At 34.1% G+C, this 15,593-nt stretch overlaps 1 protein-coding gene across 1 annotated transcript in view; it reads right to left on the bottom strand.

Annotated features, from left to right (window-relative positions):
- Nucleotides 1-15,593, bottom strand: part of TEK (TEK receptor tyrosine kinase) — a 167,224-nt gene that overhangs the window by 88,770 nt on the left and 62,861 nt on the right. Inside the window, exons 9-11 of the mRNA XM_074280794.1 lie at nucleotides 10,706-10,847; nucleotides 7,708-7,869; nucleotides 5,314-5,448 (exon numbers count right to left, since the gene is read on the bottom strand). Of these exons, the coding sequence (XP_074136895.1) occupies nucleotides 5,314-5,448; nucleotides 7,708-7,869; nucleotides 10,706-10,847 (439 nt within the window). The remainder of the gene's footprint in view (nucleotides 1-5,313; nucleotides 5,449-7,707; nucleotides 7,870-10,705; nucleotides 10,848-15,593) is intronic.

Raw genomic sequence — 15,593 nt, 5'->3', positions numbered from 1 at the left:
AAACATTGTGTGAATCTTACTAACTTCCATCAGATATGATAGGTTTCCTTTGCCTCTTTGTGGGTTGTAGTTTCCTTCTTTTTAATCTCCCCTTATCCCTTTTTCTGACATTATCCCCTTTCCATTTCTACTTCCCTTTTTTCATGTTATATCAGTAAAATCGAATTATACATGTGGTCTTTATGTATATCCACAACAGAAATACAGTTCTCAAGAGTTTCTTTTACCTTTTTCTGCTTCTCTTGAGTCCTATGGTTGGAGATCAAATTTTTTCTTTAGATCTGGTTTTTTCCTTAGAAATAAATGGAATTCATCTGTTTCATTAAATGTCCATCTTCATCCATGAAAGAAAATGCTCAGCATAGCTGGGTAGTTTATTCTTGGCTGCATTCCAATTTCTTTTGCCTTTTGGAATATCAGATTCCAGGCCCTTCCATCCTTTAATGTGGAGGCAGCCAGATCTTGAGTGACCCTTATTGTGGCACCTTGGTATTTGAATTATTTTTTTCCTGGCTGCTTGTAATATTTTTTCCTTAGTCTGATAGTTCTGAAATTTGGCCACAATATTCCTTGGAGATTTTATTTTAGGGTCTTTTTTCAGAAGGTGTTGGTGAATTCTTTCAACGCCTATTTTACCTTCTGGTTCTATTATATCTGGGCAGTTCTCTTTGATGATTTCTTGCAAAATAGTATCTAGGCTCTTTTTATCATCATAATTTTCAGGAAGTCTAATAATCCTCAGATTATCTCTCCTAGATCTCTTTTCCAGGTCTGTTGTTTTTCCAAGTAGAAATTTAATGTTTCTTTCTAATTTTTCTTTTTTTTTTTTGGTTTTGCTTGACTGATTCTTGATGTCTCAATGAATCATTCATTTCTATTTATTTAGGTCTGATTTTTAATGAGTTATTTTCTTCATTAGATTTTTTTTTTTTGTACTTCTCTTTGTATATATCCAATTGAGTTTTTGAATGAGTTGTTTTGCTCTTAAGGAGTTTTTTTCCATTTCACAATTTTTTTTAAAGTGAGTTATTTTCTTTTTCCAATTCACAAATCCTACTTTCCTGAGAGCTCTTTATCTTTTCCAATTCACAAATTCTGTTTCCCTGCACTTCTTGAGAGATTTTTACCTTTTCCAATTCACATTTCAGGAAGTTGTTACTCTCTTGCATAGCTTCTTTTTCCTTTCCCCATTTTTCTTCTAGCTCTCTTTTAAGGTTTTTAATAGTCTCTTCTAGGAGAGCCTTTTGTGTTGAGGACCAACAATTGCCTGGAGACTGTCTGTTATTATTCTCCTCAGGGTTGAAAATCTGCTCTCTTTCTCTATAGAAGCTATTGATAGACCTTTTGATTTTTTTACTCATTTTTTTAAAGCCTGTAGGGTCTGCCTTCAGAGCTAGGAGGTTACCAACTTCCTGTGCAAAGCAGGGATAGGTGCTAAAAGGCTACAAAGAGTGGCAAGGTTTGGAAGTGCTTTGGGAAAGTGTTCCCAACCATCGGAGTGATTCAGGTCCACACGGCCAAGAAGTGCCCTGCCAAGAACCTGGCTGTGTGGATTAGCAACTGCTCTGAGGCTAGAGGTTGAGTAGTGAAAGTGTCACTATCCCAAGCCAAAGCCCTGTGGGGCTGTGGGTATTAGTAGTTGCCAGCGAATTGCCCCATGGCACCAGAAGTGGCTCTGCCTAGGGAAGCACAGTTGCTCTGGGGAAGTTATATTGTCCCAGGCCAAGCCCCCTACTGTGCAGATAAGAGGCTGCCCATGGCTGCACCCACCCTGTTGTGCAGATTAATGACTGCCTATTAGAGCCCTGTGCTGCAGATTGCCGCTGTGATCTGTGTTGAGTCACTTCCAGTTTTGGGTAGGTATAGCCAGATCTTGTTAAGTTTTGGCATTTTTAGAGTAGCCTCTACCTTTGGCTTTAATTTTTCTGCTGGTCTACTACTTTTTAATCAAGGCAGAGCAGTCAGCCTATGGCAAAGTCGTTTCCATAACTTTTCTAGCCACAGAGATCAACCTTTTCTGGCGATCTTCCAGATTATCTCTGGCTGGCAAGTTGTACTTCTAATCTTCATGAATTTTACCAGTTAAGCACTATTTTTGAGGCTGAATTTAATAATTGGTTGTGAGGATATGAGAGAGGCTCAGAAAGTCGTGTGTGCCTTCTTGACCATCTTGGCTCTGCCCCACTATTTTGACATACTCTAAGAGAATTCCAACTACATTCTTGTTTGAATTTATTTTAAATGAAGAGGACAGTATGAAATTTTTGTCAATTTTTTTTATGATCTCTTCCATAAATACTTTTCACCTAAGTCATATTTTGACTTCCATGTTTTTTTTTTTTGTTTTTTTTTTTTTTTTATCAGCCTTTAACCTAGTTTAAAATTGTTCCTTGCTCCCCCCACTCCCAGTCTTATGGGCTTCTCCAAAGTCTGGATAGTTTCCTATTGTAGTGACTAGGCTCATTTTGTACTTTTAGAAAGTGTCTAATGCTAACAAAGCATATTTCTTCCTCATTCAGCATCTCTCTTCAACCACTTTGGGGGTCATAATATTACTGAGTGCCAATCAGTTTTTCAGGGATGCTAATGAATTGAAAATTAATTATTTAATTTCCATCTCCTCTGCAGAAATAGGTAAGTATAGGTGTGGATTGAATGAATTAAATGAACTGGTTTTACTAAATTACTTTTTTTTTTCCCTCTTTAAAAAGTTTTTTTTTTTTTTTTTTTTTTAAAGGAATGGCTTACTTGGATAGAGAAAAGCAAACATACTTAGAAATAAAAGTGATGTAAAACCTAAACATAAGGTTTTAAATAAAGAATAAGATAAGGTTTAAAAAATTAGTCACTTTGCCTCTTTTTTAATGCTATGTTTAAATGTTGGAGAATAAAATAACTGTGAAGGAAAGAAAGTTATTAGGGGCCCACGTGTTCTCAACCATTTTTGTGGATCTCTTCTCAGAATAATGGTTTTAAATGCATACACACAATGCACATATACATATATAATGTGTATACATAAATGAAAATGTAAACATATATGTGATTACTAAAATATATAATATAAGAAAATGAATTTTTTTCTTATATCAAAATATTTTAAGAAACAAGTTGAATAAGAAATTTAAATTTCATATTAGAATTGTAAGCTCACTCAAATCTAACAGGCCTGAGCTTCTAAATTATGGGAATTTGACCATTCCATGAACTCTATATGTCCTTGACAATAGATACCAGGAACTAGCCATTCCTGGGAATGTCTATGCTTAGGGCGGTTGGCTTCCTCCCTGAGCATATACAATTGATAAGGAAATACCTCAAGGTATAGACAATATAGAATGGGTCAAAACACCAGATGGTCACATATTTTTATATATGTCAAGATAATATATGGAGTAAGTCAAAACACTAGAAAGTCACGTATTTCTACACATGTATACGTGCCAGACTTCTTGGCTGAAAGCCCTCTTTGTTTAAGAGAGGTATATAAGATTGAGAATCTTGCATCTCCACTGAGTCTCATCTGTGGGGAGGATGCTTCGCCCGGAAAAATCTTTGCACAATTCAAGTTGATTGAGGTGAAACGGGACACCCAGCCATTTGAGTTTTTGAGGTTCCCTTGAATTGGTGATGTATTCTCTTCCTCTATCTGCTATAATTGTCATGTTGTCAATTGTTCTTATTTCTATTTGTTTTGTTGTGTAAATCTAAATTGTCTGTACCTTGTCTTGTTTGATTAAAACTTTTTACTTTTACTTTTTAATTGAGCTTGAGAGCGTCATTTATAGGAGCGAATCAGAACTTTTCTTTAATATCATAATACAAAAGTTCATAAATCTCAGTTTAAGAACCCCTTTCTAAACAGCAATAACAACAATTAAAGAAACAACATCCCTGTTGTTGCAGGCTTCATCACTGAATTTATTCATATACTAATACTGTTTTCTTATTTTCTCTGTTTTCAAATTTGGGTTGGAGTTGGAGAATATTGCGAGAAAAAGCAATATTTGACAGTACCAAAGTGTTATCAGTTAGAATAATTGTCTTCCAGACACCCAATTGAAATGGGGAAAGGGAGAGAGGAAAATTCCAGGTAAAATGCAGCATATTTGATATGTAGATTATTTTCTGTGCTTCTTATCATAAACAGATTTGCTTTTTAGCTAGATAAAAAGTTTGTCAAACTAAAAAAAACAAGAAGTTTATAGAGAAGTAACTGGGTGGGTGGTCAGTCACACATTAATATAATCTCTTTTCTGAAAGTTGAATGTTACTTATTTTGAATGTTATGCCTATTATTCAGTGTACCCTATCCCTAAGCATCTCCTTTATTACCTCATTTGATCCTCATAATAACTCTGTATTATAGGTGCTATTGTTATCTTCATTTTATACATGAGAAAACTGACTTTCCCATAATAGCCCTTTAAATCAAAATGACTTTAATACTGTTGGCATTTAATCAAATTTTGTTGAATCTAATCAGGAATCAGAGTAGATCAGGCATTACTTATAAAAAATACCAAGCAAGAGGTTTCAGAGGCAAGGGTTAACTGTTGGGCTTGAAAGACTCTTCTATAGCTCAAAGAGCTATCTATCAAGAGTCAGATTCAAAGTTAACCCAAGAAAAGTAGTTTGTATGGTTTATGCAATAGAATAACAATAGCAAGTAAGAATCTCAATTAAATAAATGAATTTTTTTTTTCCTTTATGGTTCATATGTGGAATAAACCTATCCCCCAAAAGAAATCTTATAAATGAGAGGTGCCAAATAAGTGGCAGTGCGTAATTGTTACTGGTACTAGATTAAAATGTAATTGGAAAATATTTGTCAGAATAATTAAAAATATAACATAGATAATATTAATAAGTGATTTTTTTTTTTAGTCAATATATGGCCCATTAGAATTCTTACATACGATTTCTATTTGAGTTTGATACCACTGGTCTAGGAGGTCTGTATTGGTATCATATGGCTGTTTGGGGTGTATATTTTGGATAGATTCAGTGGTAGATTCAAATACCAGACTTAGAAGTTTAAATCCTGTCTCATACAACATTGAACCTCTTTTTATTCTCTTTATATCCTCAACTGCAAAATAAATGGGCTGGACTTGATAGCCTCTAGCATTCTTTTCAGCTTTAAATCTATAATTTTTTAAGTAGGAGAAGGAAGATATATCCCTATTCTACCAGTAGTCAAGCTATAAATCTGCCAAAAAAGCAGGTCAATTAGAAGTTCATATTCTTTTCATAACTTTTTTCACCAGGATACCTAATCAATTATTGCACTCCTGTATACTTACTACTTACCAATGGATGCTGTCGTAAAACGTTTGACAGGGCCTGGATGTCCTTCACCACCTTCTCCTTGGCGGCTCAACTGAACACAGAGCTCATATTCTGTCCTTGATTCCAAAGAGTCCAGTGTTACAATTTCTTTACTTACTGAATAAAGAAAAGGAAAGCCCAGAAAATTATAATTAGTTTTATACTTTTTTAGACCAAGAAATTGTTATAAAAAAAAAAAGGGGGGGGGAAGGGTTTTTGAAAATAGGTTCAAAAGCTTAAACTCTAGGGTAGATTATTATGGTCTCTAATATACTGTAATATATTAATATTACAGTACATTATAGATTAATATCTATGATTATATAATTATAATTATATAATTAATATAGATTAATATCTATAATACTGTAATATATACTCTAATATATATAATATAATATACTCTAATCAACTGGCTGAAAAGATTCTTTATTGATCTTGTGGGATTACCTAATTGGCAAAGATTTATGACTATGTATCTCGATACCTTCAGATAGTAATAAATAATAATTAGAATTATGGAATGCTTTAAAGTTTGCAAGGATTTAATCTGTAATTACATATCCTTCTATCTGGCAAGACCCCATTAATTCAGAATAGTAAAGGTTGGAATGGGTATATATAGGAAAGGAGCAAATACCTATCTGAAATAGTAAAGAAATAAAAAATTAAAAATGATATTAAATACAGTTGAAAGAGAGTTGACCTTTAGTCAAAAGATCTTAGTTTGAATTATATCTGGACCACTTGCTATCTATGTGGTCTGGGACAAATTTCTTAATCAGACCTCATTTTCCCTCATATGTAAAATGAGGAAATTAAGCAAAGTGATTTTTTAAATCTCTTGTAGTTTTAAGCAGATAATCTTATGAAATAGAATAGAAGAGCCAGAACCAAGCTAGCAAGGAGTCGGTAAAGGCTCTTTAAAGCTTGTGATTTATAAGACCCATGTACATTTTACACAGAAATGTAAATGGATTAATCCAAAGAAATAAAAAATATGTGCCCAATCTTTTATTTAGCAATGTTTTTCTTAGTTTCTGTTAGAGTTACTATTAATTCCAAATGACAGTAGCTTCATTAGATTTTTTTAAACTATATTTTGAAGACCTCATTAAAGCTTACCATTTCCAGGAAGCATGAACAGGGGAGTGAATACTAGGGAATCAATGGCGGATTTCACTGGGGAAGGATATAAAGCCTCTTGCTAATGACATTTTGAGCACTGGTTCTAGAAACAATAATTTAGCATTTTAGTTTTAAGGCCTTAGTCAATTATTAACTGTGTATGAATTTTTGATTGGGTCTACAGAGAAAAAAGTAAAGAGTTGTGGAATGGTATAGTGAATTTGTTAAATATAGCCATCTGGATTATTGAGCTAAAAAGGAGGAAAAAAAAAAAAAAAAAAAATCTTTCTCCATCATCATAATTGCTTCAGTACTTTACTTTTCTCACGTAGACAAGTCTTATTTCATGATATTCTTGGCCTTATCAGTAAGTGATATACTTTCCTTGTACAACTCAAATATGTTTTATTTCTTTGTTTGTTCTAGTTTTGTCAATATCCCATCCTCAGATAAATGTTCTAAAACTTTGTCATTCTTGAGAAAGTCACTAAAACCTCTCAAAGATTCAGGTGACACTTTAATATTCTTTAGTTATAGAGTACAAACAGATCCACTTTGATAGAGGGAATTTCCTTTTTGGAGTTCCCTTCATCAAAAAAAAAAAAAAAAAAAAAAAAAAAAATCACATCTCTCCAAAAATATAAATGAATGAATGAAGTAGGTAGGAAGGTAAGTAGATAGATAGATTGATAGATAGATAAAATAAATTGGGCATTTGGAAATAAGATAGCAGGATGCAAAATAAGAAAATTCAGCTAGTTCAGCTCTATATTATCTCTGTGGCACTTGGTGTAAACATGAAGAGAGGAGGAAAACCCGAGTTCAAATTTGGCCTTAGTCACTTATTAACTGTGTGATCCTCCTCATTTTGCCTCAGTTTGTTCAATTGTAAAGTGGGAAGAATTATAATACCTATCTTGAACTGTTGTAAGGATCAGAGATCCTATTTGCTTAGCACAGTACATAGAAGGTTCTGTACAAATGTTTAATCCTTACCTTTATTTCCCTGTGCTATATCTCACTGCCACCGGAGGGTTTACAACTGACCAGTAAGGCTACCAAATTATCACCTAATTCAGAAGCAACTCCTATGACTTCATTTCACCATATGCATGGGAAAGTATTGGCAATGGAATTATCTTAGAATTGAAGAGGGAAGGAGAGAGGAGTTTAAAAGACAACAGAAGTGTATGAATTCTAATCATATTATACACAAAAAAGCCACTTTTTTTGAAATCTCACCCTTACCTTGCAGATGTTTCCAGGTTTCATATTGTTTACTGGACTTGTATAGAAGTTTCTTGGACTTGATTGGCCCATCTCCCCAATAAGGCTCAGAACTGATGTTGATGATAACAAAGTTGTGACCGGCCTCCATCACCTTTGGTGCATTCAAAGGTTCTGGGGGAACTAATTAGAGTGACAACAATCAGATTAGCTCTCACTATTAGACATTTTTGACTTTTTGGTTTTTAAAATTTTTATTTTTGAGAAGCATAGTGGATAAAGAATTGGCCTTGAAAGGTCCAGAAGACCTGGATACAATTCTCCTTTTGACATACAGGGTAAGTTATTTAATTCCTCATTACTCTAGGAAACTCTCAAAGACAGGTACATTACAGAGAAAGTGCCAACCTGCATTTGTACAAATTTCCTTTACATTGGATTCTCTTATAGCAAATAAGGTTCACAGGTCCAGCTGCTACCCTATTGTAATTTTTAAGCAAAATACATTAGGAAATATTTGCTGCGTTAGTTTTTCATATTTCAAAGAATTTTAAAATGTTTGTCAATCAGTCTTTCTTCTTTCTGTGTTCACATTCAAATTAACACATTCATTTCTCCCCTTTCATCCCTCTATGAAATGAAAGAGTAAAGAATTTACCAAAGCTATAGATTGTCTCATATGAATCAAAATTAAGTCTGTCAGATTCAAATTTAGGCCAAATCCATTCCATATCATAAATGAGTAGATGAACAGCAGGAGTGTACAAGTGATTGGCTGACTTAATTTCTCTAAGTAGGGAAACTGCATAATAAATTAATTATAGCCATGTTGACCTTTCTCCAGTGGTTGCTTTGATCTGATGACTAAAACCACCTCATTGTTTTAAAACTGAAGTTCTCTTCCTTCATGAGTGGAAACTTCCAGAGAACAAGATCAATTGTGCTTAAATTTCACATGTCCATAAAAAGGACTAAAGACTTAAATTTGTCAGTTAATAGGGGCTTACTCTTCATTAGTTTTTGTTTGTTGGTTTGGTTTGGTTGGTTTTTACAGATGTCTTCTTAGAAAGATAAAAATCTGCCTTGAGTTAATAAATGACTCGGTATTTCTAAAGATGGTAATTTTTCTCAGTTTGTACACTCTTTACATTGATAGGAAACAAATCATAATATTTCCAGGTTGTAGGAACCTGAGTTGGAACAGCCTCTAAAATTTAACTAACTTTCTGGCTTCTCAGAACTTAGTCTGATTGGTCCTTGGAATATAGCTATAGTCTACTGGTCAAATCCATTCTCAATTCCTTTCTTGTTTGATATAGGATTTGCCTGAGTGTTTGTTCCACTGGCATAATCTAGTTCATTTGCATACCATTGAGAGCCATTATGTAAAGGCTTTAATGAAGGAATAAATTATTATCTATACATGCTATCCAAATGGATTTGGAATCAGAAGCCCAAGGTTCACACCCTATTTCTTCCACTTATTACATTGGATTATTACCTTGGATGAATCACATAATCTTTTGAGATCTGTTTCCCAGTCTAAAAATATAAGGGAGTTAACTAGATTACATCTTATTCCTTTTCTAGCTCATAATTCTATTGCTTTCCTTGCTTTAAATCTAACTTGAAATCCTATTATGCACTCTACATGTGATCTTTGTAATCTTAGAATCTTTGATCAGAATCTCGTTGCTAAGGATTTGAGGCAGTTTGAATGTAGATCTTCCTGATGCCAAGCCCAACACTCTTAATTACTGAGCCATAGTTGTTGTTAAGTTGTATGAGTAACCTTGTTAAAGGAGAATAAGATCCTGGAGGCAGCAATTGGACCAAATTGGTTTGCTTTTAACTTGTTGCTATTTATTTACCAAAGATTATGGACCTTTCAGGGACTTATATAAGATAAGTCTTCATACCATTTCCTCTTTTGCACAAATTGAAATTGCACAAAATGAAAAATTATTTTGACCCTGTGAACTTTCTACAAAATAAAATTGATAAAGGGCTCACTCAGAAAACATTCAAAAAAACATTGAGAGTTCTAGGATGATGTTGACTCTTACTTACTCTCTTGGCAACAGAATTAAAATTCATTTATAAATTTTTGATCTTTAAAAAAAAAACTATGGCATAGTTAAAAAAAAAAAAACTATGAATACAGTCTTATACTCCATTATGAAATGAATTCTGAACCTATCCCAAAGACTTTCTAAACAAGTAATAAAAGGTCCAATGTAAATCATGTTGGCTTCTCATCTATAAAATGAAAGAGTTGGTCTAAAAGATAGCTACCTTCTAGTTATATTAATCTACCAATCTCCCTTAATCCCTCTAGACATATGTACTTATCCAATTGAAATATTTTGATCTGATTTTCATGAGAAAAATTCAGACATTTCTAGCATAGTAAAGGAACTACCAAATTTTTCTGGTTCTCTATAAAAATTATTTTTGTTACTTGTGCAATATGACACAGCATAATGAATGGTAACCCATTTAGGGTTTACACAAAAGATTTTCCAAACTTGTTAAAAGCTAACAAATCACAACATCCTTGCAAAATAAAGCCAGAATTATTGTGAAACATAACAACCTTTCACTTTGATGCCTAATGGGTAAAAAGTCAAAGCTTGGGGCTCTGGAAAACAATGAAAACATCACAGCATAAAATGCTCTCTCTGTACATTGAAAACATCTCCTTCTTATCCACTTTGAGACAGATTATAATTTTTTTAGAACATTTCCAGTACTTCAGTTCACAGGTTCTTCCCCATTCTGTGTGTCTTGGAGCCCTTAGAGGAACCTATGGAATTCCTCTCAGAATAATATGTTTAAATACACAATATACATAATATATATAAATATACAAAATTACAAAGAAAACCAGTTGTATTAAAATCTTTATGTTTTTTCCCAGAAAAACAAATTCATGGACCCCATGTTATTAAGAGCCTTAAACTAAGATGTTATTGTGGGTTAAGGAAGATATCTTATACCTCAAGAAAGTGAGGTTTACCTTTAACAGTAATGTTGAAAGATTTTTCCACCATTCCAGCCACTGTGTTTACACTACAAACCCAAACACCAGAGTCAGGGGGCAGAATCCGATGGATACTGAATTCAGCTTCTGAGCGATTATTTCGTACAAAGGATTTAGGCTGAAATAAACAAACCCAAGAAAATAGAGATATGCAAATAAAATTGGCATCAAAAGAGCACACACATCTACAACTTTCTTTCTTGGTTAGGAAAATGTTTTCTACTGAGGAAAAAGTTAAAGACAATGTGTATGTTCACTGTTGGCTTATTTCCCAAGCTTTAGCTATAATGAAAATTTATATTGTGTGAAATCTGTTAGTCTTCTGTCTGCTCTAATTTGTTTTTAGGGAGAGAAATTATGTCTTTATTTAGGAGACTTTAATTGTATTTATTAATTTTGAGTATGTGGAAAAATAATGGCTAAAACTTCTATAGTTTTCAAAAAATATACATTATCTCATTTGATCCTCACAACAATTCTGTGAGATTATGACTTTAAAAAACAACAACAGATTTTTATATTTTATTAATGAAGAAACTAAGATTCAAGGAGGGTGACTACTATTGAAGAAGGGATCCTGAAACTCTCTAAAACTGCTGGAAGGAGAGATTCTCCTTGGACCCTGCATCTGTGTAACCTCTCCGGAGGGAAACAAGATAAACAACTTCATTCTGTTATCTAGGTGGGGTTGGTTCAGTCCTAAACTGGAGAATTCCAACCCTATTTAATTCTAAGATTTTCTCAATTCCAGCTCAAGCTGAAATCCTGCTTGTAGATAAAAAGAGCCAACTTGGAACTCCAGTTCCCATGGAGCAGGACTCACTTGTAGCCAAAGCTCCTATTATAAAAGAGCCAATTTAAAACCCTCTCTTTGCAGAGGTCCTAACATGCCATGTCATACCATGCTATGCTATGCCATGCTATGCTAAGGAAACCTCTGCCCACTAGAATATTCTCTTCCAGCACTAGCCTCTCTTTATCTCTCTCACCTATTTCCTTAACAAGACTTTATGCCTCTCTTGGGATTTCTCTAAACTTTACTTCCCAATGCCTATAATAGACTTCTTTTTATCACTAGTTTTTTCAGGTTTGTAAATTCCTTTATGAAAAATCTCTGCACCACCAGAAAGGGGTTTCCCAAAGCTCCCTACCCATGCGCCAAATCACAAGGGGATAATAGGGGAGCCAAACCTATTCATTTGGTTCCCTGAACCCCAAACCTGCCACTAGACCTCATCATTTAATTCCCTGACCACCAGGAATGGAGTCTGTGGAAGTCTATTTTTTTTTTTAATTTTTTTTATTATATATATATATATATATTTTATAATATTATCCCTTGTATTCATTTTTCCAAATTACCCCCCCTCCCTTATTCCCTCCCCCCGACGACAGGCAATCCCATACATTTTACATGTGTTACAATATAATCTAGGTACAATACATGTGTGCGAATATCATTTTCTTGTTGCACAATAAACATTAGAATCCGAAGGTACATGCAACCTGGGCAGACAGATATTAGTGCTAACAATTTACATTCCCCTCCCAGTGTTTCTTCTCTGGGTGTATCTACCTCTGTCCATCATTGATCAACTGGAAGTGAGTTGGATCTTCTTTATTTTGAAGATTTCCACTTCCATCAGAATACATCCTCATACAGTATCGTTGTTGAAGTATACAGTGATCTTCTGGTTCTGCTCATTTCACTCAGCATCAGTTGATTTAAGTCTCTCCAACCCTCTCTGTATTCCTCCTGCTGGTCATTTCTTACTGAGCAATAATATTCCATAACCTTCATATACCACAATTTACCCAACCATTCTCCAACTGATGGACATCCATTCATCTTCCTGTTTCTAGCTACAACAAAAAGAGCTGCCACAAACATTTTGGCACATATATGTCTCTTTCCGCTCTTTAGTATTTCTTTGGGATATAATCCCAGTAGTAGCGCTGCTGGGTCAAAGGGTATGCACAGTTTGATAACTTTTTGGGCATAATTCCAGATTGCTCTCCAGAATGGCTGGATTCTTTCACAACTCCACCAGCAATGTATTAGTGTCCCAATTTCCCACATCCCCTCCAACATTTGTCATTATTTGTTCCTGTCATCTTAGCCAATCTGACAGGTGTGTAGTGGTATCTCAGAGTGGTCTTAATTTGCATTTCTCTGATCAGTAGTGATTTGGAACACTCTTTCATGTGAGTGGATATAGTTTCAATTTCTTCCTCTGAGAATTGTCTGTTCATATCCTTTGACCATTTATCAATTGGAGAATGGTTTGGTTTCTTATAAATTATGGTCAGTTCTCTATATATTTTGGAAATGAGACCTTTGTCAGAACCTTTGTTTTTAAAAATATTTTCCCAATTTGTTACTTCCCTTCTAATCTTGTTTGCATTAGTATTATTTGTACAGAAACTTTTTAGTTTGATGTAATCAAAATCTTCTATTTTGTGATCAATAATGATCTCTAGTTCTCCTCTGGTCATAAATTCCTTCCTCCTCCACAAGTCTGAGAGGTAGATTATCCTCTGTTCCTCTAATCTATTTATTATCTCCCTCTTTATGCCTAAATCATGGACCCATTTTGATCTTATCTTGGTATATGGTGTTAAGTGTGGATCCATATCTAATTTCTGCCATACTAATTTCCAGTTTTCCCAACAATTTTTTCCGAATAATGAATTTTTATCCCTAATGTTGGAATCTTTGGGTTTGTCAAAGATTAGATTGCTATAGATGTACCCTTTTTTGTCCTTTGTATCTAATCTGTTCCACTGATCTACCGGTCTATTTCGTAGCCAATACCAAATGGTTTTGGTGACTGCTGCTATATAATATAGCTTTAGATCAGGTACACTTAGACCACCTTCCTCTGAGTTGTGGAAGTCTATTTTAATGCAACTTTGCTGTAAGTTTTAATGAAAGAACTAGTGAGAGTAGGAGAGTAGGGCTATGGAGGAAAGATAGCACCAGCAAGGCTAGTGAATCTCCAGGTAGTTAATGGGTTATTTTGACTCATCCAAGAACGACACTTCTAATTTGAAACAAAGTAGATTGTACATATACCAAACAAATGGTACATGGAAGTAATTTATTATTACTATTTATAAGAAATAATGAATATAAAAAATTCAGGGAGGCATCGGAGAACACATATGAATAAATGGAGAATAAAGTAAGCAGAACAAAACACACACACACACACACACACACAGTTATTGCAATAATATAAATGGAAAAAAAATTTTAAACCCAGCAATCACAAAATGAAACTGAATATTTCTGGATTTTTAAATTCTAGTTTTAGTCCTGAAGAATTGAGAAAATTATGAACCTTTGTTTCTTTGAAAAAAATTTCACTATAAGCGTGAAATATTGTATATATTGCTACTGTTGATTATAATATGAACTGATTTTTTTTTCCTTTTCTCTTTTTTATTTTTGGTTATAAGGATGGCTTCTTGGTGGAAGAAGAGGAAAAGATATATTCATAAATGAAGCTTTTGCAACAGCAAAACATATCAATTTCTTTTAATTTAAAGAAAGACACTTTGAACAGATGATTTACTTCTGAGTGTAAAGGGAAACCGAGGACTTCTCAAAATAGTCACTTGAAAATTCCAGACCCAATTTCAAAGGTCTGTTAATCATTAAGGCTCTGGGAAGGAGAACAAAAGACTTGCTCTTCTAGTAGAAATATCTGAGGTGATCTCCTGGACTTAACTATTTAGAGAAGAATCTAACTATTTAATAGCCTAGAGACATTCTGAGAGGTCTATAAATCTGGCTAATCTCTATTTGTTGATTGAGGAAGCCTGAGGTAAACTAAGTCTCCTTGGTTATTCTAGCTTAATGGATTTCTTCTAAACAAAACCCCTTATTGTGGGGGGAGTATATGGTTTCTTATAACATTATTAACTAAGGTAGATTGAACCTATAACTTGAATTCAGTTTATTTGAGGGGTTTGGGAAGATGAAATAGGATGCTCATACTGGCTCAAGTAAACAGTTATAAACCTTGTGAAACTGAGCACTATAAATTCATATACTTAGGAAAACACACCTGCAAACAATAAAACTGACCATATGGGCCTGACTGGAATTTGGCAAATTTGTGCCATTAAGCAGGGAGTGAGAATTAATCAATGAGGGGGATGTCATGGATTCCTGTGATTGTATAATCAGAGGGGGTGACCTCTTTACTGGGGAACCCCAGTTAGTGAATGTCTTTCTCATGAGATGCTAAAGAAATACTTCTATTCTTCACTTGAGACATCTGAGTATTTTTTTTAAATTGGAATTGCCATACACACACTTCCAAGCCAAGCTGAATTTTAACCATCTCTGAAAAATGAATACTTATTCCTTTAATATCTCCAAAATTCCAAAATATCTCCAAATATAATATCTATTTTCTAAAACTTTCTGATGATCATCTTAGAAAAAGAGAAATCTTTCTCTTTTGAGAGAGATTTTTGATTTCTCTCAAACTTTTGATTGAGAAACTTTCCATACCCACCAATCTTAGGAATTGTTAGTGGGAAAAATAACATTTTTTTTTCTAGTAAAGGAGACATAAAGTAAAGGGGATTTGAGCATAGCCTAAAGGCCTTTAAAGGCTTTGCTGCAAGTGAAAAATGATCACTGAAATAGAAAACAAAGAAGAATGTAACTATAAGTGATGTAGATTGTATACCCCCTTGATCTGGGGGGAGGAGGGGGAAAGAATGGACCCTAAAAATTTCAAACCCCTTCTGCCTCTGGGAGGGACCCTACCCTCCTGTTCATAGGGAAAATTCCCAGATAGTAATCTACTCCTACAATTCAATTAGAGATCTTGGCTTGGGGCATAAT

This window comes from Sminthopsis crassicaudata, chromosome 1, assembly GCF_048593235.1.
Source record: "Sminthopsis crassicaudata isolate SCR6 chromosome 1, ASM4859323v1, whole genome shotgun sequence".
Taxonomy (NCBI): Eukaryota; Metazoa; Chordata; class Mammalia; order Dasyuromorphia; family Dasyuridae; genus Sminthopsis; species Sminthopsis crassicaudata.
This window is presented reverse-complemented; position numbering and strand designations above follow the sequence as displayed.